We start from the raw sequence: 27,282 nt of genomic DNA, 5'->3' as shown, positions 1-27,282 counted from the left end.
TGTCACAAATGTAAAACATTAACCCTTCCACTTAATGTGGAATGCTGCAGAGACATTAGAGCCAGTGGTAAATTACCAAAGAACTACTGATCAGTTCATCAGATCATGTTCTCTCCGGGATGATGTCATGTTGACCGGCTGATCATCTCAGGGGCCGGGCTGCTAGCAGATAACTGAATGGTCTCACACAGCTCTGAAATCATTGCAGCAAATTTCCAAACAGACGTTATTTCATTTTTTTCCCGGTTATTTGGATGTGTTTATTTATTTAATAATGGTCCTAGAGTGGAGATTACAGCAGCTTTTAGCCTGGCTCAAAATCTCTGCCATTGCACCGTCTGAAAAGACGCAATGCACTTTGGGGCAGTTGAATATGTGCCGTAAACTCAGGCTGCATACTCAGAAATTCTTGCTGATCTCATATACAGCTGGTCATTTCTCATATACACAAAATCCACATACTATGCAGTTAAAATGCACCATGCAGACTCAATTAGACATCATACTCAGTATATTAGTATGTGATTCTGAATACAGCTTTGTAGTTCATCTTCAAAAAAGGCATGGTTGTGAACATTATTTTTTAAATTTAATTATTAAATAATTACCTTTATGAGATGAACATGAAGTATACTGTAAGCTTTCTATGCCATCACTCAGAGACTCTAGTTCACGGAGTGGAGCACCAACTTGAGGGATGATAGCGTGTAAAGAGGATGTTTTCCAAAGATGCCTGTCCATACACCAGTGTGGTATTTGTGCTATGGTCTGTGGCCAAGGCCTTCAAAGAACACTGTTCAGCTTGGTCAGCGTTAGGCAATGTGCATGTGTGTGTATAACGACTGCATCTCATCCTGTTCAGACATGCAGCTATCCATATGTTATTTTTCTCTAAACAACCTGAACCATACAGATCACTATAAACCACTGATCTCTTTACTCATGCTAAAAAGGAAGCAAGCACTACTGAGAAGGTTTCTTATAAAAACACAGAAAATTGCCTACTGAAGGCAAAGTAAAAAAACGTAGCCCCGTATTCATATATTGCTTGGCATGAAGAGTTGATATATCAAATGTTTGCATGCGTCCTTTGATTTGGCTCCACTGTAACAAAGTCCAGATGTTTGAGCCCAATTTTAAGCGTCATAAACCTGTTACTAGTGAGTGAAAAAAACATGGTATGCTACGCTAGCTCAGCAATTCAAGGACCTTAATGTCTTAGTAATTTGTCTCAGTGGCAACTTCCCCTCTTTGAGAGTGTTTACTTATTAACATTCCAGTTGGTGACTGTTAGTACTGGAGTACGTTTAAGAGCTAGAGGGGGACAAGATAACCCCAGAGCACTTTGTTCACTCGGGTAAAGTCTTAACATTGTCTGAAGAGTGAATTCAGAAGCAACATTCCTCCGTTCTTCAAGCTCAAGCTACCTAAATAGCTAAATAAGGGATGGTCAGTCAGTTGGTCCACTGGTTTGCTCCAGAGTGAAATATCTCAACAACTATTGCATGTGTTGCCATGAAATTTTGTACATTCGCAGTCACCAGAGGATCAATCCCGTTGACTTTGATGAACCTCTGACTTAACAGCAACTCTCACCATGATGTTGACAATTGTGACTTTAGGGAAATGTTTTGATAACTATTGGATGGATTGCCCAGAAATTTGACACGCACATTCATGCCTCCCTCAGAATAAATTCCATATAGTGCCAACCCCAGGTCCAGATGTTCGAGAGGACTAAAGCCCAATTTAAGCATCATAAACCTGTTACCAGTGAGTGAAAAAAAACTATGGTATGCTATGCTAGCTCAGCAATTCAAGGACCCTAATGTCTTAGTAATTTGTCTCAGTTACTACTGAGACAAATTAAACTAAATTGTTTGAAAATGTTTACTTATTAACATTCCAGTTGGCGACTGTTAATACTGGGGTAGCTTAAGGGCTAGAGGGGGACAAGATGACCCCAAAGCACTTTGTTGACTCAGTTAAATTTTTAATCTGATGAATGATTTGCATCTAGTGCCATCATCAGATCAAACTTTCAGTATTCTGTTTTACTACTAAATTTGCATGAATTGTTTTAGTTTGTGAATGTGGACCATGTGCAACACTGAAAGAACTCGTCCCTTCAGTGGAAGTCTTATGTTTAACCACGACAACAGTATTGCATGTCTTACCAGACATTTATTGGAAGTCTTTATTCAAGTGGGATTCTTGCTTTGATTTGTCTCAGGAATTTAGAATGAACATTATGGAAAACTGTATTTTATCCTCAGAGGGCCACTTCTTTGTATTTTTGTGTGTCTTGTTGTGTATGTTAAACCAATTTGTTTCACTGCAAGATTGATTATAGAAATCACAAACTGTAACATCAACTGCAATTACATGTAATTGTACTTTTGATTGATCATGTACATTTGTAGACTTATACCACACAGTAGTATAACCACAAAGTATGTGTCCCCCACCCCCTCAGGAGACTACAGAGGTATGGTTGTCTGTTTGACTACTGGTCTTTGGTGGGTGACCATAATATTCATCTTTCATGTGACACAAAATGAAAGGCTGTGATGTAAAAAGATTCCTGTGGTAGCCACCCAGTCACTGTATATAACATAGTATTAACACTCTGCACAAAGGGTCTTCACACAAAAAGGCTCTGGGCTGTACAAGCTTTCTTTGTGTTGCTATGGAAGTTTCCACTGCCAGCCAGCAGTGAGACAGGGTCTTGTGGCAGGTACATGGAATAAGGGATTAAGTGTTGAGATTTTTTTTCTTTGACTGACTCAGAGTCCAAATTAAATACAGCTGTTTTACAGACACCAAACTGTATTTCCCCCATCTTTCTCACTCTGCCTGTTTTCTCTTTCACCATATTTCTTGGTGAAGGGTGAACTGAAAACTAACCACAAACAAAGTTAGCAACTCTGTGAGCCTGTGTTTAGGAACAGCGCTACTAAATGCCAATGTTAGCATTGCCTGCTCACAATGATAATGCTGACATATGATTCTCAGCAGGTCTAGTGTTTACCATGTTTACCATCTTAATTTAGTGTGGCAGCATGCTGATGGGAATGTCATTAACTTTGGAGGTACAGTATTTGACAATATAGTATTGGGCAAATTAAAATGTTGAGCTGATGACAGCACTATATGAAAGGTCAGAAAATCACCAAAGTTATTACAGTTTATCAATAGGGGGACATGGATGTCTGTACCAGATGTAAAGATAATCAATCCAATGGTTATCCAATAGTTATTTCACTCAAAACCACAAATGTCAAACTCTACAGAAATGGTTGGTACTGGAGAAAAAGTCAGGGGATCATCAAAATGGTGCAAATGGCTGTAACAAATTTTGTTCCAATCCATCAAGTAGATGTTGACATATTCCACTGAGAAGCCAGAGAATCGCCTGCCACAGTCAGTAGGATTCATGCTCTGGGAACCACAAATGTCTTAACTAGGTTTAATGGTAGTCCATCCAATAATTTTTAGATACTTTAGTCTGAAAGTGGTTGATCAGCTGACAGACCAGCATTGCAACCCCAAGAGCCACACAGCGAGTATGGCTGAAAAGTAGCTTTGAGTTATGTGTTCATGCATATTTTGAAAACTTTGTTTGGGTCTGATATCTCAGCCTAAATGATCATAAACAAGTACATGCCAAAATTGTGGGTACATGGTTTTCATTTGAGCAATAGCATGTAAGCTACAGTATCCTCCACCATACCTCTACCTCTTTCTATGCTTTTCTGGCATTTATTTACCTCTTGGGGATTGTCTGGCTGGATTCCAGCTTGTTGATTGGGACATCCTGGCTGCCTTCCAGCCTCTCAGCTCCGAACAAGCTCAGTCCCCCTTGTGTACTGCACTGGTCTGCTTAGTTTAGTAATGTGTTTTCATATAGCTCCTGACATGTATATGTCAGCATGTTTATGTACTGCGGTAGTTTATGCATAGTAAGCAAGAGGTCACAATGGCCTTACGCTTATTAAACATAATACACTAACTGACTAATGAGGTACAACACGGAGAGATATAACAGACTGAAGCAAGCAAGAAATTTCGTATTTTACAGTTCTGTTGAATTTTCTTTTATCAAAATTGTCCATCTAAATTCCCTCCCTTTTTATATCGCTGCTTTGAAAAGATTGTAAATATTATTGTCAACTGTGCAAGTCTTTACACTTGGATTATCATCATCAGGACAAAAAAAGACATTATGAGTTCAGTCTCAGAAATGTTCACTTCATGTGAAAACAAGTCATTGAAGCATTTACAAGAAATGTTGGGCCACATCTATGGCTATGAATACAGAAAGCCAGGAGAATAGACTCTTTCTGTCTGGAGTCAGTGTTGGAGAATACTACAGCTACCTTGGAAGAATTTGGGCTTCAAAATTACTGGAGCCACATCACTGACAGAATTGTTGTTTAAGCAAAATTCTTTGGAGGGGAATAGAAAACACTCCGGTGACAAGCAGTGGGAACATGTTGCGACGCTGGAAGGAGTCACTGGCTCCTCTGCCCAGAATTAATTTCCATGTTAGTTCAATGGAAGCTTCATCAAAAACATGACAGTTTGGATTTGTAGTCTATACCTACCCAGTAACAGTATGTGCTAAATAGTGACAGTTTTGACGTTAGTACTTTTACATTTTAAATGTTCTAGCAGTCTTTGGTTATGTTTTTACTCTTACAGACACATTTTTTCCATGATGGACAAATAGATTAAACATTCCACAACCCTGGTCAAACTCCATGGCGATCAAGCATTTTCCTTTGCTGCCCCACACTGGAGCATTTTTGTACAAATACATTTTGTTAGGTCTTCCACATTCATTCCACATTTAGTCTCAAGCTCCATCATTTTTTAACTGCCTTTGAGGTTCCACACGTATTAATATAAATACATGGTAACTTCTGTCAGTTACACTGTACCTATTCATCTATTTACTTTCATTTCATTATCTAAACATATGTTTCAGTTTCTCTCAGAGGCACTTTGTTCAGCATTTGTTTAAAGTTTGATCTACTGAATGTATGAATTGACTTAACTATTTCCCCATGTTAGCCAAGATGGGGTTTTTTTTGTTTGCTTTTTTTTGACAGAGTGAGAGAAAGCTTAAGTGCTCTTGCATTTTTTAAGACTGTAGCAGTGATCTCATTGTGTCATAAATTATGTACCCCATTTGTGTAGTCAGTAGTAAACAATGCCAAAATATGGTTTCAACTCTTTTAAATCTCAGTAACCACAGAGAGCACATCAGGCTGAGATAAAATGCTGACACTACAGTATGGCTCTAATCAACAAACATTATGAGCCTGGAAACAAGTCCAGTGATCAAAACAGTCTCTGACAAGGCTGCTTTTTTGATTCATATTCAGGTTTTTATCATCTAATCCAGCATATGTTAAATACAGTTTGGTATGTGGGGGCATAAGAAACTGTTCTTGTTAGTAGTGGGTTGTGTGCAGTAGTTGTTTTTTTTTACGTCCAGAAACATGAATACCTACAGTACCACATTCTTCCACATGGACACATTCTTATTCAAGGAAGATGTGTCCAAACCTTTATCTGGCACTGTAATTCAAAAGGTTTTGACTGTGAGAAAGTATTTGAGATTCAGTGACCCTGCAAGCATGATAAACACTCATTTACCCACAAATATGATACTGCCACTATGGTCCCAGCATTAGCACCTCTGCCTCACTCTTGACCCGTAACCTCCAGACGGTCGGCTGCTTGTTTACATGGTGCGATGTTGTCCTTTAAGCAGCATGTGGTGAGAACCAGTCGGGCGTCTCTGATGGAGTTCTCCACACTGGCTCCCAACATGAGGCTCTCAGTACATATAAGGACAACAGTGGCCTGCATATCCATGTCTAGGTCCATGGCTGGGCCCCTTTGAGGTGGTCAGACATGATGTTTGCACAGATGTGTGGGTCCAAAGCTGAGAGGCCAAACCCCCCAGTACCCCTCTGGTGGTCCTGGCCCACCCCTGACTGGGAAGGATGGAGCCTCCTTTGACTCCAGATTCAGTCCCATCACGGGTGACATGACATAAAGGAACAGAGCCAGACCTCTGATACTGTTCGAGGGAAGATGTCATTACAGCTGGAGTAGCTTGTAGCTATAATAGACCTAGACATAATCCTGTGGGGCATTTTTGTTTTTACTTTAGATTTTTACACCCCAAATCAAGTGGTGGCTAATCTGGTAAAACAGTCTTTTTGTTTACACCTATATGATTGTCTGACAGCTGTTGTTTGTTGCTCCATTTGACTGATTTTTAGTGATCTTAGCAATTACTTTGATACAATGTTATCATAACCAAACCAATGGAACTATTAAAATGAAAACAACATTGAAATAAGTCATAGATTTCCTTTAAGTCACTTTCAGGATTGTTCACATTTTCATGCCAGGTTTGATATTACAACAGTACACGTGTATTAAAACTTTTATTGTTTTTGCTAAAATCTTATTTTAATAACTTTCCTGTCTAGTAAAGTATTACAACTTTTCACACATTTTCTCTTCCTATACTAATCAGATTTGGGATTTGTTTCAGCTAAAGAAACTGCTTTATTGCCTGTGGTGAATACACACCAGCTGCCCTCTTGCTTGGCTTGCCAGAGGCTACTTGGTCAGTTCTAATGAAGTCAAGTAAACATCCTGCCTATAGTATGATGTTTGTATCACATGGTATGAGTGGTTTAAAGAAGTAGTGCTGCTGGAAAAATGAACATCTGTGATGTCAATGACCAAAGATTTCACTGCACCATGGTTTTATGGTGGATGACAACAAGGAATGACACAGAGGGGAATGTTACTGTTTTGTTTCAGTTTCTGTCGTATGGCTAACACATGTGCAGTGTTTTCAAAGTTTCATAGTGAGTCTTCTTGCATATTCATGAAGGCGAATGTTTTCAATAGATACTTGGCTGAAGAGAGACACAGAGTGTCCCACTTTAGAAATGCAGAACTAAACTAAGTTATGAAATGAAAAAAAAAAACATCCCATGTGACTTAATTTTTGAATGAAAAATGTGGATTACTTTTATTAAGTTCCCGCTCCAGTTGCACAATACTTCCAGTTACTACTGCTTACCAACATTGCATTGTGTGTTATTAGAATGAAGCAGACTTACTACATCCAGTTTACTGATTTTTGACACAAAGTTCTTTATGTATTGCAGGAATCCAGGAGGGTACGGAGTGCACAAAGTGTAAAAATGACTGGGCATTGAGGGCAGCTATTGCACTGCTCTATGTGCTCTGTGCCCTGCTCACCATAGCAGTGGCTGTCCTTGGGTTCAAAGGTAAGTCAAAACAGAATTAAAAACTTGTTTCTTGTACAAAATAAGTGGTGCATGCTGTAATTTCTACATGCTTCTATGCCAAACTTTTACTCCCATAGTATATTTTAACAGAATTTTTCTGCTGCACAGCTCCAAGTGCTCAAATAACACAATATGGTCATAATGAGTAAAGCAAAAAGCAAAGCAAAGCATTATTAGGACCAGACCAAAACCAACAATGTTTTGTCTGTCTCGCAATATTTTCCGACTTTTCTAGCCTATCACATTGCAGCCTATTTGATCTTTAAAACAAATTTATTTATTTTTGTTTTTTAAAGCCTTGTCATTTCCTAACAGCTGTGCACTATAGTTTTTTGCAGGGACTATTTTCAGCTGCAGATTAGTACATATTTGGAATGCAAGTGATTATTTACGGCAGTGGAATGGTGTTTGTGGGATTGGCTCAAAATAAACTACAGTGCCCATGTTTATGTTAATGAAGAAAAATGTCCAACAGTGTGGCTCATTCACGTGTTTTTAATAGTTTTTGGATAACAATGGAGGTCTAGGGCTTTTTAGAGGTTTTGTTGACAATATAAAAATATAGAACAGCACCAGACTTTTAACAAGTTACTAGCATCCACTTTTTAAAAAAAAGCCAGTCAGACATTGTGCATATAAAGTCTTCATATCAGTCCGTGCCATTATATTGTATTCTGTCCCATTTTAAAGAAAATAATTTAGTGTCAATCGACCCTTTAATCCATCATTGTTGAAATATCGCAATAGAAATATGCAAATTTTGTTTTCGTCTGTACTTTTTCACCCTCTGTCACTTTACTTGCAGTCTCTCTCTCTCTTTCTTTTGTGATGTGAGTTGAATTGTATCAGTGGCAACCAAATGGAAAACTAAACCTAACCAAGCCAGGGAATCCAGCCTTAGATTTTAACCACTTGAAGAGACTCCCTTGATACAATCCCTTGTTCACTCTCCACTGAGTCCTATATCTTCTGGAGATAAACCGTAGCACAAAATAGGAAACACATTTGTTGTGCAACACTGTCCTTATTGCAACCCATTTCTGCAGTGTCTCTCTTTACTGTTTAAACCAGGGCATCGATGTTAAGTAGAAACAGACCGAAATTCCACTTATCTCAGGGGCTATCAATATGGAAGTCACTTTGTCTATTGTCCAGTCTTAATATTTTGAGGCTCAGATCAATCATCATAAACCTGGCAAAATATTATTGAGTACTGTCTGTCTGACACCCTAACTAGACAAACCATGTATCTCAACCAGAGGGCCGAAAGCAAATTTGCCCAATAGGAAATGACAATTCAAAACACAGTCTTCAAGTGAAGATCTAGGATTGAGTTGTGCTGTCAGGATTGTTTTGGTTTTTCAGTTTTGGGTCTGTGTTAGCATGGAGCTCATGTGATTTTGATGGTTTGGGTCTAATGTGTACCAGATGACCATGCAGCGACTACTCTGGCTTAACATCCCAGAGGAGATTTTATGGCTTGGTAGTAATTTGTTGTCTCATGAACCACAGGTTAACTCACAAATGGCTGCAAGTGTCAAAAATAGTTTGTCTGAACAAGAAACCAATGTAGTGTTCTGTGTTGTGATTTCTTCCCTCTACACCCTATACACAACATACATACAATAAAACAGAAAATAAAAGGTTGAAGCCATGTATTTACAGTAGCTCAGAGGTGCTGGCATGTTTACAACTATGCAAGCATTTTTTTGCACAGCTTTTTCCTGTTCCTGCAGCATTGATCAGCATTAATCTACTGGGTCTCACATTGGGTAACTGCCTATTTATGGCTTATATCTTGGGTCACAGTGGCGTGTAAAGATTAACAGAGAAGAAGGTATGTTGCTTGTTGGGGATCAGGGAGGAAAGATGGTGTGGCAATAATTTCTTTTCTGCTGTTATTTAACATTTTTGTCACTATTACACAATGCTGTAGCAATTTAAACATCCTAAATTACAAAATGACATGTCATATGCGACAAATTAAGAATATGTAGTCGTTCTCTGTCCTCAAAAAAAGATATTGAAATTTGCATTTCAGAGAGAAGAGAAGAAGAGGGGTGAATAAACTCAAGCTGCATATTCTTGCTCCCAGCAGTTGACCAACAGTTCTTTAAAAACAGGGCCCATTATGTGTTTATGTTTGTTCTGAGTGCATGTTATTGTTCTATGTTTTTGTCACTTCTGGAATGATAACAGTGAACATTTAGGATGCTTTCCAGTGCATTTTTTGTCAGTTTTAGACGCCCACATACCGGCAGAACAACAAATCATACAGGAAAGGAGATGGACTCTAGCTGCAGATGTGAGCAGGAGAGAGATAGAGAGTTCAAGTGTGCTATTCATTATGAGTTTGACATTGTTTGTACTCATGAAGTGGAATTTGGAAATGTACTCTGAAAATTGAGATTTGCGTCGATCAACAGATTCAGAAGCAAAAAAAAAAAAGAAAGAAAAAGAAAAAACATAAGAAACCCCTCATCCTTTTCAGTGTTTAGAGTTCAGAATTTCTGTTCAAGTTTCCAGTCATTCACTGGATATGTATGAGTACAGTAGCACCCTCTGGTGTTCAAAATGATCTCTGCAGCGTAGGTTTCATATAGATTGATCTGTTTAAGGAGAAAGAAGTATCCAGATCCATTACTAAAGTAGAAGCAATGTCACAATGTTAAAATACTGTCTGCTAATGGTAGAAGTCTTAAATGTATTTTCTTTACTAAATGTTCAGTTCTATAAGTACATAATTAGCCCAAATTAGCCAAATTATATGTAATATTCAGAACAACTGTATTCCATAAACCTTTATTTAGTATGAAAGAGAGACAATGTAAGATTATGCAAAACTAGTTGGTATGGTGTTTTATAGAGAAGTTTTGATGGTTACACCACTGGGACATTTTTTGCCATAATCCTCTAATACATTCTCTCAAAATGGATTAAAAGCAGAAATTGTATAGGTGTTTCACAAGAAAAGAATGTGTGCAAGGTATTCATGCATTTATTTTCAAATTTGAACCCCTTTATATTTGACTAAACCACATGGAAACAAAAAAACTGGTGTCACGTCATTGACCCACTTGTGAAATCAATTGCTCATTAATATCTGTCTGAGAAAGACTGAATGAATGGGATGAATAATAAACAAATGAGCACCAAAGGACCCCTATTAAGATTATCGTCAATACAAGGTTCACAGTCCAAACGAAATCAACTTCCTGTCGTAATATCTGTGGTGATTGTTTGTTTCCTTTCACTTCACAATAAGGGAAACATATTCTACTAACCTTTTGTAATTTTTGCTTTTCTTCTGTAAGTTTTATACATATCTATGAATGAAAAAGATAATTTTACACTCTGCTTTCCCTATTTCTTTCAGTGGTCCAGAAAATGGACAATGTCACACAGGGGATGCAGAATTATGGAGGCAAGATCGATGCTGTGGAGACTCACTTAAAGAAACTAAGTGAGTTGTTTCACTATCATGAGATTAGCATTCAGAAATACTTATTTTACTAAATGTTTAACTTACTATGATATTTTTTTCCAATCCTCTACATTACTAAGATGTATCTGACTCTGACATTTTATTTTTGTTACCTTTTCAGATAATCAGGCAGGAGAAAAGTCCATAAATGCTACCACTGAAATCAAGACTTTTAAGTCAGATCTTGAGGCATTACAGAACCAACTGAATGACATTGCTGTCAGGGCAACCAGGAACAGGGACATGCTGGATGAACTTCAAACCACAGGAGATGACATGCATAATGGCCATGTCTCCCTGCAGAATTTTCTGGAAGGCAATGCTGCCTCACTGCGCGGGGTCAACCAGACCTTGGCTTCCTACAGTGGCATGATTGAGAACCTCCAAAGAGACACTGCACGGCTTCAGTCAGAGATACAGGGCCAGGTCAAAGTGCAGAGCCAGACCCAGGTTAGTGTCAGTGCACTAAACATCACGCAATCCCAGCAGCGCAATGTTCTCAGCACACTGCAGAAGACAGTTGAAGACACAGGCCAGACAGTGCAGAAACTGAAGAATGACTATCAGGGTCTGCAGCAGGCAGCCAGACAGACCCGGGCTGACACAGAGTGGCTAAAGGAAAAGGTCCAGAACCTTCAGGTTTTGGCAGCTAACAACTCAGCACTAGCTCGGTCCAACGGAGAAGCCCTGGATGACTTGGGGGCTCAGCTCAGCACACTAGCCAGCCAGATCCAGAACACTTCAACCATCACTGAAGGACATGATCAGAACCTGCGTGAACTCATGGACCACCAGAGAGACCATGATAACACCACGTCATCCAAGTTCGATGAGATGGAAACACGCTTAGACAGACATGAGAATGACATGGACCGTGTAACTGGAAATGTGAGCTTTGCCACGCAGCTACTAGGTGCAATCAGCTCTGATCTTAATGGCCTAAGGTCCTGTGCTGAGACAGTGATGCGTCATACAGATCTGTTAGCGGGGCTGAATGATAGTGTGACAGAAGCCAAGGCAGATAGCCAAGAGCTGCGCGCCCAGCAGGACGAGCTAGCAGCAAGGTTGGACAAAGAAGTCAGCAGCATGTCTGTGGTGATGGAGGAGATGAAGGTGGTGGACAGCAAACACTCACAGCTCATCACCAACTTCACCATCCTGCAGGGTAAGAATATATATTTGTGTGTATCCGGAAAATGGTCAAAAATGCTTCAGATCGTGAGATGATTTATTTGATTTGATTGTGTCAAAAACAGCATACACATAACACACTTAAAATATTCACAAAACAAAAAAGAAGAAAACAAACTACAGATTTAAATCAACATGGGACCTGGATATGCAAAGACAAAATATCAAATGAAAAAAAAGAAGCTATAAATAAAATGCAGCAAAAACATGTTTTGCGTAAAGTTTCAATAAGCTTATTTCAATTGTGGTTGCACCAAATCATGATATAACAAAGACTGCTGTGCTTCTGCTACATTATAGATTTGAGATAAAGTTGAAGCATACAGATTTAAGTTTTGTAGGTATTACTCAGTAAATGAAAAGTACTAAGTCACAATTATGGGATAAGGATACATACTAAAACATAGTGTGCCACTAGCACAAGTAGAGTAAAGTTTACTTACATTAGCCATCATAAGCGACGGGTCATACCAGACTAAGTAAGGCTGTATCAGTGTACTGAATTGAGCAATGGTGAATTTGCTTATGAATTAAACTTTTCTTTTGTAAGAGGATGATTTATGACCTTGTGCACACCACTGTTTAGCAGTACATTAGAACACATGTTGTCAATTCATCTGCTGTCACTTTCAGGTCCACCAGGTCCAAGGGGCCCCAGGGGTGACAGAGGTCCTCAGGGCCCAGTGGGCCAGGCAGGACAGAAGGGTGATAAAGGAGACAAAGGGATGCCGGGATTGGTGGGACCAAAAGGAGAGAAGGGTGCTACTGGGCCGCCAGGTGCAACAGGTCCTAAGGGTGCAGCTGGGCCTCGAGGCCTTCCAGGAGCTAAGGGATCAAGAGGGTCTGGAGGTCGACCTGGAAATCCTGGTGACAAAGGTGACCCTGGAGCTCCAGGGCTCCCTGGCAGGGATGGACAGTCAGGGATGCAAGGACCTCCAGGACCACAGGGCCCCAGTGGACAAAAAGGACCTGCTGGGATAGAAGGGCCTCGTGGGTCTGTTGGACCTATTGGCCCTCCTGGTCCTCCAGGGCTACCAGGGCTACCTGCACCTCCACCACCTCCGATTTTAAAGCCTCCTCAGCCTACTCAAGCCCCCAAACCACCTCAACCTTCCAAACCAGCAGAGGAACCACAAGGCTCCATGTCCCGGCAGGTCCAGATTCCTGCGGCTACCACTCAGAGTCCTGGTGAGTGAAATAATTAATTACAACATCAGTGGGTTTTTTGTATTCTAAAAAAAACAACATAATTGTTACAGTTCATGTTGGTAATGACTCACTCCAGGTTGCCCATCTGAGTTCAGGAAGTTTGGAAGCAGCTGCTATTACTTCTCCTCTGGTGCTCAGAGACTTAACTTTGACGAATCCAATCAGTTTTGTACCAACACGTCATCTCACATGCTCATTATCAATGACAATGAGGAACAGGTAAATGCAATTTAAAACTTTATGATAGCTTAAACACAAAATCTAAAATTGTTGGTTGGTTATTTCTGATCTAATGATCTTGTGAAATATCTGTCTCTGTTTTAACCTTCAGCAATTTGTGAGAAATGCAATCGAAGGAAACGGCTATTTCTGGCTGGGCCTCACTGACAGGGAGACAGAAAATGTTTGGAAGTGGGTGGATGGAACCCTACCAGTTTTCAAGTGAGTTGACTAGCCGAATACAATTGTATTAATCAGTTAGTTAGCAAACAGAATTTCATGTTGTTCTTGTTTTGCTTGACACTTTAATACTTATTGTCCATGTGGTTACACTCAGGAAGTGGAAGCCTGGTCAGCCTGATAACTGGACCCATGGCCATGAAGATGGCGAGGACTGTGCCGGCCTTATCCATAATGCCAACTGGAATGATTTCTACTGCACTGACCGCATTGGCTTCATTTGTGAACGGCCCTCTGACTGTCAGTATCTTTTGGTTATCAGAATGTATTGCTTAGTTTTTCAGTGGATTGGTTCATAATGAAAACTGCAGCGAGCACAGAAGCCTCAAATTGCATGTCCAGGGTTTTTCAGAAACATCAGTACTGATGTTCTGCTTTGTGCACATTTATGCTGAATTGGTCAAAATTTGATGGTAATTAATGTTCTGTGTTCTGCTACACATCTACACAGGTCAGTTTATAAGAAGTGTTTGTAATAAAGCAGCCCTTATGTACACAGGATCAATTGTGGGTTTGGGCTTTTCATGGGATTTGTTGACAGTAGCAAAAATATAGTCAATTTCTAGCCCAGGTCACTTAAGACTTATACATCTGATAATTGGAATATGACATTGATCTTAAAATGTATTATCTCAGATACATGTTTTTATTTAAATGTGGTGTCTTAGACACCAGAGGTCTGATTTTGAGATAAGGCACTTTATATTAGAGTTAAAAAAAATACTAACAGACTTCATATGGATGCTAGCAGTAATCAGTTAAAATACAAATCTCAAATAACTCTTCAGAGTTACACACCTTTATCCAATTGAGAATGGATTAATTGTGTTATATTACTAATTGGCCCAATGTGTGTCTGTATCATTCTATGGGGCAAAGTTATATTCTTACTCTTGTTATAGTGTAGTGTAAATGTCTGTCATATCAGCCTGTAAGTGCATCATGGAGGTGTAAAACTGATCTTAAGTGTTTTATTTTTGTTGTCTTTTCTCAGTGGAGGTTCCAGTTTTATAGCATCCATCGATGACAGTGTGAGCTGTCTCTGGAAAAAGGGTGAAAAGGACTAAATGCAAGGACAATGAAGAACATGAGAAGGAACTCTAGAGAACTGGAGGACTCTGATAAAGCCAGTCCAGTCAAGCATCACTGAGACTAGGACTGATCGTTGTCTTAAAAGGCACTTTACAACACAGTATGGTGCAAAAGACAGAAGATGCACATACCCAGCCCACTATTGTACTGATTTAGTATTTGTACTGAAGGAAACATGAGAATGTAGTCATTTATTTAGGCTATAATAAGTCATTATTTGGTGCAGCCACTGTTGTACAGGTGTATCTGTAAATAATATTTCACAAAGGATACAGTGTTGGTTCTGGATTGATTTTCATATTGCTTCATTTCTTGAACGGATTTTCAATATTCACACTTACAAACAAATATATAACAGAGGATTATGTTGTTAATAAAGTGGAACTATTTTTTATAAAGTAACCTCAGATTCAGAAATAAGCTCCTGGGAAAATGATGATTAACCACCATCACTCACCATCAGTATTACTCACCTTCAGCAAATGACTACAAACACAGATAATGAATAGAAATAAAGACAGTGTAAATTTCACCTTTTTGCAAACTCTTTTTTAAGAATAGATGCTCAGTGTAAGTAGTGCGGCTGTTTTGTGAAGGGCAGTATTTCTTAGACTTTAGTGAGGTACACAAAATAATATGCAAATGTTTTGTAATGTAGCCATCATAAGATGATTTATTCATTATGCCAAATATGTTACATGTTTATAATTTGCATAATCAGTTGTAATTTTTGTATGATTGACCTTTCCCAATTCATGTAATGCTTGAAGACTGAAGAGATGTTTGTAGTCTGGCTCGAGGCTCACGATGCCTCTTAAATTACCAGGTTCCCATGGATCAGCCCAGAACAGTTATTACAATAAAATAAAAACAAAAAACTGTGTGTGGAGTGCTTTATGTCTTGTTAAAAATGATGACAATAATATATCAAGCAACATTTTCTTGTGTCAGACCAACCACCTTTACCACTAGGCAAGCTCAGAAACTGCCTGGAGCCCCCCAGCTAAAAGGGCCCTAAATGAGCTATAGGCTTATGTTATGATGATTAGATGCAACACTGAGGCTGGGGTAGCCTATTTTTTTTACTATGCTGTATTAATAGTTTTAGTTTAATGAATATTAATAATAATAATACATTTTATTTAAAAACACTTTTCAGGACATCCAAGGACACTTCATAGACAAATATTTTGAGCACTTCTTCTACCACTGCCAATACAAACTAGTCCGGCTAATGCTAGACCCTACCATAACTTTCTGAACGAAGAGGCATGTTGCTGGAAAGAGAGCATGGGTTTACCCCGGCTAAATACCAACATTTAAGTAGAGAAAATGTGAAAATAAGCAAGACAGAGTTTAAGTGGGGCCCCCAAATCACCAAATCGGCCCTGTACACGTGACTGCTATCACCTGACGATTAGCCTACATGTTTTTAAAAAAAATGTATTTAGCCTATAGGTAGTATTAGGGCCATGCAAAAAAAAAGAAGCCAGGCATAAAAAAATGTAAAAAAAAATTGGCAAAAAAAATAAAATAAAATTAAATCAACCGTACTGCGGAGGCTTGACCAAAGTATCACAGGATCAAACCAATACTACTCCGTCATAGTATGAACTCCCTGCTAAATTAGCTAACCCTACTAATTTCACTGGATAACGTAAATTGCATCAATAGGCCTACACAGTTGAGTGGTCTAAAATGAATAATAATGGTTCAGAATAAATCAGATTTCTACAGAGAGGACTCTAATATAGTTAATGAACCATAATGAACCCTGAGGGAAAGACAATATTAATGACTGAACTATCCAAAGTTCATTAAACCTGTTAAAATAAAACCATCTGAACCTGTAGCAGTGTTTGTTCTATCTCTAACACCAAGAGTATGCCTACCTTGCAGAAAGTTGTGGTATAAAATAATTTTTAGGGAAAAAAAATACAATCATAATTTACTTATTTTCAGGGGCGCTTAGATCAAATTTAAAAGGGTCTAAAATCGCCCCTGGTCAGACTCAGAAATATTAACACGCGTGTGACAGTGTGTCAGCCATAGACTGTGGTGTCAGCTTGTGCCTGGTGTCAGCAATTTAATGGACACCGGACAATCTGCTTCCATTACCCAGCATGCTTCGCTTGTTGCCGTCTGGCGAAGCAGCCGTGACTGTGTAGAATACAGTCGTTTGACATTCATTAAGTTTGTCGTTACTATGCATTGTTATTGCATGAAATAAGCCACAGCGGGGAAAAGAAAATAACAGGGGGAAGGCGACATCTGTTGCGGTCAAAACACCAGCAATGCCACTCTTCGCGACCAACCCATTTGACCAAGATGTTGGTGAGTGTAGTCAGAGCTGGAGGCTAGCTCCAGTAGCTGTGATCAGCTTTGTTTGTGTTTAGCCTTTTCTTTAGTTAGCCTCTGGAGCTGGGATGCTGATGTTTTTTTGTGTTTTTTTTAGCGTTACAGTCGGCTTTCACTCTGGACTCGTGAACTGACATGCTTCACCTAATGTTAATTGTTGGTGAATACGTGTAGTTTTGCTGTGAATCGTAGCGTTACGCCAGCTAGCTTGGCTAACTAGCTTGTAACCTCTTCAGCAGCTAATTGAGGGTGATGTAGCATCCAAAAAAGCCTTGAAAATGGTCACAGTTTGCGCCACTTGATAAGTAAACCACCCTTATAATATTTATGTTTGAAGCCACAATATGCATATCTTATAGTGGTTTCGTTTTCTTGGTCGAAATGAATCGATAAAAGACGTGTGATATTGATGTTGTCATCCGCTAATTGGAGTAGCTGACTAGCCTTTTCCCTGATTATTGCCACACTCTTATTATCTCAATGGTCAGCAATTATTATTAATAATTAATGGATAACACAGTAGATTAATTATGTGATACCAGCCTCTAAAATGTAAATACGTTCTGTGTTGTTGTTTTTTTTAGTCTTCTATAATAATATATTGAATAACTTTTGGTTGTGGACAAAACAGGGAATTTAAGAACATCACCTTGGGCTTTGGGAAACATTTGGTCGACATGTTTCACCATATTCTGACATTTTATAGATCAAACGACTAATAAAGAAAACAAAAACAAGCAGATTGAACGATAATGAAAATAATCATTAGTTGCAGCCCTACTGTTTTGTTTATTTCTTTCAATCCATATATATTCAATATTCAAGAATAAAATTGGTTTATAGAAGACAGTTTTGGGGTTGTATCTGAGGGCGTTTGTCATAATTCCCATGAGGAAGTGAGTGCTGATAGAGTGATAGCAACTTATGTAACTAATATTAATATAATTGCAATGTAATTGATAACTTATCCTTGCACTAAACATAGGCAGTTTCATGACTGCAGAGTGCTTTTATTGACACAAATCTGTTCTGCTTAAATTGATCAAATTATGTTGTTTACATGTATTATTCGTCCAGTAAATTGGGGGTCATATTGGGATTTACATGAGGCTTGTGTTATCTATGGTAGCTTAATGAAGAATCAGATTTGGTCTCCTATAAGAGGGGACAACTTCAGCTTTGTTATGAGGCCAAATATTTGTGTTGGAAGGCCAGATTTGACCCACAGGCTGCTATTTGTCTACTACTGCTTTATCCCATTGCGTGTTGGTAAACTAGTCTTATGAGCCTCATATTTCACCGTTACTGGAAGTGAAAGAGGATGTGGTGGAGTGTGAGACCATAATATCATGCTGTGTTTCCTGTCCTGTCTTTGTTCTGTGTCAGATGGTTAACCACTTCATTAACATATAACCTACAATGCAAAGGGGGTGGACAAAGTACACAAACACCTCAATAATGTTATGTAATACAGTGTAGCCATCAACACTGGCACTAAATGCCACTTTGATAAGGTGTATAATGTGTAGGACCGTTCAGTGTCAGTGGTAATTACTTTTTGAATAAAAAATGCCATCATGTATCTTTTTGGCAGTGTTGTTGATTATCGTACTTATTCACTTGTGACAGTTTTTCTTTTCCATTGCAGTTTCCTTGTATTTGGCATTGTGTGTATATATATATATATATATAATTTTTTTTTTAGATTTTGCCCTTGCCACAAAACAGTGTTGCATTGTTTGTGGTTGCTGCATTATCATTATCTCAATCAGGGTGGACTAAATTTGGGCCGAACTGATACTGGATTGTTGGGGCCAATGCCAGTACACATGTAAAATTCTGATATAGCTGTGTTGGCCGATAATGTTATATAAATGTTATCATCAAACATTTGTATGTAATGAAAATATGACATTTTACTATTTAATTAAATAACTCTGAATAAAATAAAACGGAATCAGATGTAATTTGAATCAAGTTAAAGTGTCAAATATACAATGCTGCCTATATAACTTAAAGAATATCATGTATGCTTAGCCATGTAACTTCATAGAAAGGGAGATTTCTGGAATTATATTTTAGAGCTTTTTTGACAGTTTTTCTTGTGGAGCACGCATGCCAAGTATCTGGAGCACAGTTGTTTTGAGAATTAGTTAGACTAAATATTAGCAGCACCTCTCAGTACACTGTTAAACAGTCCAGTTAACAACATCACAGACTACAGCCTCCATAATAACTGCAAAGTAGAATCAACATTGACACCACATCTTGTATTCAGCTTACTGTGTATATGATTATATTTGAGATTTTGCCTTTGTCACAAATCCTCATTCTGTAGTGTTTGTAACTGATGCAAAGCAATTTAGGGAGTGGAGATTGTACCTCACAATTGCACAGGCAGCCAATAATATTAGGCATATTACAATCATTTGAAAAGCACTAGATATTAACTCGAGAACAGATCTGAGAATCATCATTTTATCAATTTTTATTACGATATATGAGGCTGCTTGCCAGACACAGAGGACAGACAGTTGACTGAATTGCTACTGCATGAGCACTGTGTGTGAACACGGTGGTAACGGGGACACCTCCACTTTCAAAGACAAACCAACACTGGATAAAAAACACAAATCACAATATGTTTCTTAATGGTACATTTGCAGCCTCGAGTAGCTAACATGAATCAATACCTCCAACACTCAACACAAACTGAACATTATGAGCTTTACCAGATTACAGCAGGGCTTTTGTATTGTTTGGGGCTTCTGCTAGATTTTCAACCTCAGTATCTCTAATGTTTAATACTGATGTATATGTGTTCATAATATACACAATATTAATGTTGTTTTCACAGACTGTCTTGAAATGTAATACTTTCTGATCAGAGGAGGATGTTGACCTCTCCTTTAATCTCAGTTTCTAAAGATAAAGTCTTAAATTGTGCTTTTGCAAGCTTTAACCTTTCTGCTACTTACACCAGTTGTTGTGTTTCTTTCCCACAGAGAAAGCAACCAGTGAGATGAACACAGCTGAGGACTGGGGCCTCATTCTGGACATATGTGATAAGATAGGGCAGTCACGCACTGGGTAAATCAACTGCGTTCACATTCAGCCTGACGCACGAACACGTTTCCCTTAAAGATTTTCTATTTGTAAAATATCCATATTCCCAGAGTTGGAGATAGAACACAATACAAACAAGAATTCAAGACAAATATTGATAACTTCATTTTCATAAAAAAACATGTTTTATGACATCATTTACCTAACATAGCTGGATTGTTGTTTGGCGTGTTTGGCAGTTTAATCTCTCCAAACCATTTCATTTCTTTTTTTTAAATTTATTTTTATCTTTTGCAGGCCTAAAGAATGCCTCCGCTCTATAATGAGAAGAGTCAACCACAAGGATCCCCACGTGGCCATGCAGGCACTGACTGTAAGCAGACTGTAAACAAACAGTCACATTTGATATAACCGTTCAGTTCATGGAGGTGAAATGTGAGCTAATGGAGTAACTGAGCTTATTCTATGATAAGTCATATTCTAAGAGCTGCCACATGTTTTCCACATGTTGTAAATTATTTGACGAGTTAAGTGAATATTTTGCACTTTTTGTCCTCACAGCTCCTTGGTGCTTGTGTCTCAAACTGTGGGAAAATATTCCACTTGGAGGTGTGCTCCAGAGAATTTGCCAGTGAAGTCAGTAATGTCTTAAACAAGGTATGTGGTCATTTTTATGTAGTGTGTTACCCCAAATAAGCTTAATTTACTTATTTCTGATTACTTGAAATTAGGCCATGATGCATCCAGCTTCTTGTTCTCATGAAATGTTTTTTTTCATGTTTGTTACCCCAGGGCCACCCTAAAGTGTGTGAGAAACTGAAGGCACTTATGGTGGAGTGGGCAGAGGACTTTCGCAACGATCCCCAGCTCAGTTTGATCTCAGCCATGATCAAAAATCTACGTGAGCAGGGGGTCACTTTCCCTGCTGTGGGGTCCCAGGTAGATCTAAAATGAGATATATCTTAAGTATTTCTTTATTGTTTTATTTAATCAGGGAATTTGTGGCTAAACAAGAAAACGTCTCACTATTCTTCTAAATCATGAGTTGCTGAAAAGTATGTGATTATCTTTTTTTTTCTTTTTCTAGGCTGCAGAGCAAGCAAAAGCAAGCCCTGCTTTAGTAGCAAAGGATCCTTCCACCTCAACAAACAAAAAAGAAGAAGAAGACCTGGCCAAAGGTAAAAAAAACAAAACAAAACAAAAAAAACCTCTGTGAAGGACATTACTACTTTCTGGTAGTGTGACTATTTTTGCACATAACTGAATAAACAAGCTCTTCAGTCTTAAGCCATCAGTAGAGAAATATAAGTAGACATTGTCCTTGAAACATACACGCTAACTTCTGCAGCTCTTTATTAGTAATGCGTAAAAATCAGGGCGTGTACACACTCCCACATATATCCATGTCTTTTGTTTGCAGCTATTGAGCTGTCACTGAAGGAGCAACGTCAGCAGCCCCAGACCTCCCTGTCAAGCCTTTACCCCAGCACCTCCAGCCTGCTCTCCTCACACAAGTCTGACGGCAGAAAAGTCCGCGCCATCTACGACTTTGAGGCAGCCGAAGACAATGAACTCACCTTCAAATCAGGAGAAATCATTACTATCTTGGACGATAGGTGAACTTTTCTACACACACACACACACAAACACAAACAGGCAAATAAGTACACATTGCAAACAAGGATTTGTCAAATAACTGAGAGGATTTAGGGCAGCTAGCTGGTGAAGTGGCTGACTGTCCGCTGTGTTAATACGCCCTTCAGCAGAACACTGAATCTGCCAGCTCAATAGAAAATGCTGCTCAAGCATCACATTATCTCATATAAGAAGACAACAATTCAAATCCAGTTGTTAAAAGATGAGCTGTAGTTTCTGTTCATATCTGAGTGTGGATTTCCTCATTTCAGTGATCCCAACTGGTGGAAAGGGGAAACATACCAGGGTGTGGGGCTGTTCCCCTCTAACTTTGTCACTGCTGACCTCACTGCAGAGCCTGAGATGAGTGAGTACTCACACACAAAAACACACACTTAAGCCACTTATGTAATCTGCACTTCTTTGATAGCCCATTTAGTCCATTAGCAATATTGCTGTATTGATCTTAGAGTGAGGACTACGAAAGAATATGTGAGTAGCACATACAGTAAACAACAACTCTGCCTATACTTTCCTCATATTCAAGATGTGTTGACATTTTTTGCCACAGTTTTGAATATACTGCTATTGACCTGATGGATTATTTTTATTCCTTCTAAATATCTTCTCAGCTTTTAATAAGCCTTTTATATTCAACTTGCATGTTCCTATCATATACTGACATTCGCTTACTCTTTCTCACTTCCCATGAATTTAACATCTTTTTCATTGCTGCATCAATGGACTCCACTGTGTGGCGCTACAAATCTGTTAAGCCTGCATTGTTTTCTTTTTCCAAAGTAAAACGTCTATCCAGTTTTGCTTTCTGGCGTACTTATATGTTAACTTTGAGCTCAACGACAACGATCAGCTGTTCAGTGTTTGTCATGTTCAATTAACTCTCAAAACCCCACAGAGGGGGAATGGTCATCCAGGATGATAGAATTCACACTTTACTCATACATCTCCATTACTCCCAACATTGCTTGTTGCTCTAACACACTCTTCTTCTTATCCCTTTCGCTTGAAGCCTTTTGTCATATCCTTTTGTATAATTCCTCTGCCATTGTTTCGTGACTTCTGAAGCTGCTTCAGATCTTCAAAATACAACACATACTGAATGCTTCCATACTGCCATTTTGCTTTTTTACTCCCCATTTTTGAAAAATACCTTTGCACAACAAGAATGATGACAGCAGCCAAATCCTGTGGCTGCTATTGTGTGTCACTACTTGCACAACATTAGCTTCTCATGCATAGTAAAATTTATTTTGGCCAGATATCTTGTACAGTGGTTTGGGTGAATAATAACTGAGTCAGCACATCCTGACCTCTTGCGTGTTACGTTTTATAACTGATTGCTCTTTTTACATTGTTTTGCTGTTGCCCATCTGCTGACACTTGGAAATCTACAGTGAAGACAGAGAAGAAGTCGGTCCAGTTCAGCGAGGACATCCAGGTGGAGACCATAGAGCCTGAGCAAGAGCCTGTATATATAGACGAGGTAGGTTCCCTGCTGTGTTTTCAAAGCTTGTTCAGTTTCAGTAATGTGTCACTGTATGAATTAATTAAGAGTTCCAAAATAGGCTCTGGCATTTCAAAAATGTAATCTGCTCATAAACTGCATGACAACAAACTCAAAATCAGTTTTCTATTTTGGAAAATAATTTAGTGAGCTCATTTACCCTGGAGATTTCTTCTCTCTACATAATGAGGACATTAATGTGTCACATGTATGTATAGAGTGTCTTCACAGAAACTTTTGAAACCTTTCAGGACAAAATGGACCAGCTGCTGCAAATGATCCAGAGTGCAGATCCCACAGACAACCAGTCAGACAGTGTTGAGTTACTACAGTTGGAAGGTAAACTCTCTAAGCGAGTAACAAATTTGGTGTTTGTTTGTTTTTGTTTTCCTGTAAAAGTAGACTAATTTGACATGAAATCAGTAACCAATTGTTTTTGAATGGCCAGGTGCCTGCAATCAAATGGGACCCCTCATTGACCAGAAGTTAGAGGATATAGACAGGTATATCGTATTTTTACTACAGTATGTGAAGAAAAGATGAGAAAAAGTGAAGAATATAAACCATTTGTACTTCAAATGTTTGGTGGGAGTAAACATCTCTGTGTTTGCATCAACAGGAAGCACTCAGAGCTGTCAGAGCTGAATGTGAAGGTGATGGAAGCTCTGTCTTTGTATGCTAAGCTGATGAACGAAGATCCAGTCTACGCCATGTATGCCAAGCTGCAGAGCCAGCAGTACTACATGCAGCAGCCTGCCAACGCAGCACAACAGGTGAGGTCAACCTGTCAGGATGAGCTACCAATGGGACTCATTAAGTCTGTAAACCTCACAAATCTCAATGAAACTATCTTGATGTTGACAGATTGGACTTCAGATGAGAGTAAATTATGTCTCACTCCCCAGTTCTGTCCCAGTTCAAATTTACCAATTTACTTTTTTTAAATCGGCCTGCTTCACTTCAGGCACCCATGAATAATAGCCTCATTGTTGACAAGAAACCTTAAATTAACTTTTCTCCATTGTGGAATGTAGCAGCATGTTGAAAGTGAAAAGAGAAGAAAACTAGGTGGTTTACAGGAATGTGCCTTTGTTACCCACCTGTCATTTTCCCATTCTACTCTAAATTGCTGTTGACTTCACTCCGTCATCAACACTCAGTATGTGCTCTGTACTTGTTTGTGACCTCAGGTCTACCCTGGTCAGCCTGCATCAGGTTCGTACGCCATGAGCGGTACCACAGTGCAGGGTTACACTGTTCCCATGGAGCAGCTTCAAGCTGGAACCCCAATGCCCGGCCAGCCGGCCCCCAGGTGAGCACCACATATGCTAGTGGCTTGTTTTCCTGGAACATTAATGTGGATCAGAAAGTCACTGCCATAATCAAAGTTTGTGGTTTTCTTTTCTTTTGAGTTGCAGTCTGCTCAACTTCAAACAGCAACATAATGCTTAACACATTCTCATTAAAAAAAAAAGTTTACATACCTGTATTCTTTGTGTTTTATCCTGTTTTATAAGCAGTGTTGGGAAAGTTCACTTTCTACATGAACTAGTTCAAAGTTCAGTTTACAAATTTTAAAATGAACTAGTTCAGTTCATAGTTCACAGTCCCAAAAATGAACTAGTTCATAGTTGTTTTATTTTTTCAATATGTTGCTGCAAGCTATTATTTTTCAGAATTATTGCCACAGCCCATATAGAACCACAGACAGCAATTATTTGTATCATTAATGGTGGAGGCAGAGTCTGAGGTAGTGCTGCTGTCTTCATTTGTTTTTGCCTCCATGCTTCGCATTTTGATGACGCATGCAGCGGTGCGACTCTGTGGTGGCTGGTGTTGCCAGATTGGGTGTTTTTTTTCCTGCTACATATTAAGGCCTGTTTACGGTGTTTCGCCTGGAAGGCTCTATGGAAATCTGGCACTCTCTTGAACAAAGTCAAACTGTGAGAGAGCACCGTTCACAAACGCCAGAATGAACACGTTCACAATAACGTTCATCAGGCAGAAATACAGTATGTTCAGTTCACATTGGCCCAAAATATGAACGAGTTCATACACGATCGTTCACTGAACACATTCAGGCACAACACTGTTTATAAATACATTTCATATTTAATAAAAAGCCCCCCTGTTTGACAGTAATTACTAGAGCTCAAAATTTTTTTTGATTTTCTGAGATTTTCCTTGGTTTTAGAGTGTTTATCATTCTACCTGACCTGTAGTGTAGTATTAACCCTCATTTTACTCTTTTCCACAGTGATGTCCATATGTACATGGGCCAGCCGCCAGTCTACACTGCAGCCCCGGGCAGCATGGCCCCAGCAGATATTCACTCCTACCAGAATCCCGCCAGCGCCCCTGGCCCCGCCTCTGGCACAAATCCTATGACACAGACGCCAAACTACAGCGCCCCCGCTGGCCAGAGCATAGCACCTTCCTCAGACGCCCCACAGGCCCCCTACTCAGAAAAGGCTTTGCTATAGGGCCACCTGAGCTCACCGTTGTCCTCATGCATACACGCACACACACACACGCCAGACCTGATCAAATAGTGGTTGTAAATTATTTTTTGCATTTCGATTATCATGTTTTATAATTTCTTTTCTCATACACACCAGATTAATGGAAAAAAATGAAGATGTAGTACATTGACATTGATATCTGGCATACTTAGTGTTTTATCTGGCAGGAATGAAGTTAAATATACAGTTACACTTGTCCTTCCAGGTTTAGAAGTGATCACTGTATGGTCTGAAAATGGCCTCTGCTTCCTTTCAGGACTTTATTGGATTAATTGTGTTCCTTTGTTCTCACTCTTCTCCTGCCTGTCTCTACATGATTCAGATGTAAAGATATGGAGGAGCATTCAGCTGCACTTTCATCCTGAGTTGCACTTATTTAAAGCGATGGTTCCGCGTAATTTTGACCTAGCGTCATATGCACCATGAGGCCTATCTAAACACCACCTCAGTCGTTGAAAAGTCATGAAAATGAACGGCTGAGGTGGTGTTTAGATAGGCCTCATGGTGCATATGACGCTAGGTCAAAATTATGCCGAACCATCACTCTTAGTTCTGGACATTAGTCATTCCTGACCACTTCCAAAACTGGACGTCATAGCAATATGAGCATTGCACTCAAACAAGTGTAATTATAGCCATTTAAAACTAATCATGGAATATTTATGCAATTACTATTTGATCAAGTGCGAGATATACAAGCATTCCCTCACTCCACCTTCAACATGCACACTGAAGCTGCACACACAGTATTCAGTCACACTACAGGCAGGTGTACAGCAGTGGAAATGCACACAAGCTCAGTTGCACCAGTTGGTTCACACATCCTCAGTGGTATGTGACCTTCACACCTTTACCTTCACTCACACACTAACACAGAGTGAAATTCACAACAGTCTAATCACCCACTTACGCAACTACAGCTAATCGTGTCACAAAAAAGGGGGGCGTTGACTCGCATTCACTTTTTAAACATTTTTATTTTATCAGAAAAAAGACTTATAGCGATGCTGAAAACATTAGGCTACTACACTCTGTATATGTTGTCAACTTTTAGAAGTACTGAAAACTGAAGACACTTTTTTTTGTTGGAGGGAAAAGAAGCAAGAGGAAATGAAGCATGCACATGACTCTTGTATATACTGTACTGAACTAGTAGTGAAGCCACATGATGACCTCATGGTTGGGCTGTATGTTAGTGCAGCTCCTGGGTGTTTCAGCCTTAAAGGGGAACTCTGCAGTTGTGATGTCCCCGGTGAATTAAAGGTGTAAAAGCCAAAGAGAACAAAGTGAAAAGGTGTTCACATGCCACAGAACAAAATATTTTGTTTCTTTCTTTGATTTTTATTTTTTATTTTTTAAATATGATTGACTTCATACTGCAGAGTCTTCCTT

At 39.1% G+C, this 27,282-nt stretch overlaps 2 protein-coding genes across 2 annotated transcripts in view; both read left to right on the top strand.

The window, feature by feature from the left end:
• Positions 1 to 15,176, top strand: part of colec12 (collectin sub-family member 12) — a 28,884-nt gene extending 13,708 nt beyond the window's left edge. The window contains exons 3-10 of the mRNA XM_053329986.1: positions 7,206 to 7,328; positions 10,726 to 10,812; positions 10,955 to 11,998; positions 12,658 to 13,212; positions 13,310 to 13,452; positions 13,565 to 13,674; positions 13,790 to 13,932; positions 14,687 to 15,176. Coding sequence (XP_053185961.1) covers positions 7,206 to 7,328; positions 10,726 to 10,812; positions 10,955 to 11,998; positions 12,658 to 13,212; positions 13,310 to 13,452; positions 13,565 to 13,674; positions 13,790 to 13,932; positions 14,687 to 14,706 — 2,225 coding nt within the window. The 3' untranslated portion in view covers positions 14,707 to 15,176. The remainder of the gene's footprint in view (positions 1 to 7,205; positions 7,329 to 10,725; positions 10,813 to 10,954; positions 11,999 to 12,657; positions 13,213 to 13,309; positions 13,453 to 13,564; positions 13,675 to 13,789; positions 13,933 to 14,686) is intronic.
• Positions 15,177 to 16,940: 1,764 nt separating this feature from the next.
• On the top strand, positions 16,941 to 26,264 carry stam (signal transducing adaptor molecule (SH3 domain and ITAM motif) 1). The gene is made up of 14 exons (XM_053329987.1): positions 16,941 to 17,118; positions 20,148 to 20,232; positions 20,506 to 20,581; positions 20,770 to 20,865; positions 21,001 to 21,147; positions 21,296 to 21,386; positions 21,629 to 21,824; positions 22,116 to 22,210; positions 23,259 to 23,347; positions 23,620 to 23,707; positions 23,817 to 23,871; positions 23,988 to 24,141; positions 24,559 to 24,680; positions 25,626 to 26,264. The coding sequence occupies exons 1-14, from the start codon at positions 17,079 to 17,081 to the stop codon at positions 25,849 to 25,851; spliced, it is 1,560 nt and encodes a 519-aa protein (XP_053185962.1). The 5' UTR covers positions 16,941 to 17,078; the 3' UTR covers positions 25,852 to 26,264.
• The last annotated feature ends 1,018 nt before the right edge of the window (positions 26,265 to 27,282 follow it).

Source organism: Scomber japonicus, chromosome 12, assembly GCF_027409825.1.
Source record: "Scomber japonicus isolate fScoJap1 chromosome 12, fScoJap1.pri, whole genome shotgun sequence".
Lineage (NCBI taxonomy): Eukaryota > Metazoa > Chordata > Actinopteri > Scombriformes > Scombridae > Scomber > Scomber japonicus.
The sequence above is the reverse complement of the archived record's forward strand: the minus strand, read 5'-3'. Positions and strand labels throughout refer to the sequence as shown.

Coding starts and splice junctions, on each gene's coding strand:
- stam (XM_053329987.1), top strand. CDS start 17,079: ATGCCACTCTTCGCGACCAACCCATTTGACCAAGATGTTG. Junction 17,119..20,147: donor CCCATTTGACCAAGATGTTG/GTGAGTGTAGTC, acceptor TCTTTCCCACAG/AGAAAGCAACCAGTGAGATG. Junction 20,233..20,505: donor ATAGGGCAGTCACGCACTGG/GTAAATCAACTG, acceptor TATCTTTTGCAG/GCCTAAAGAATGCCTCCGCT.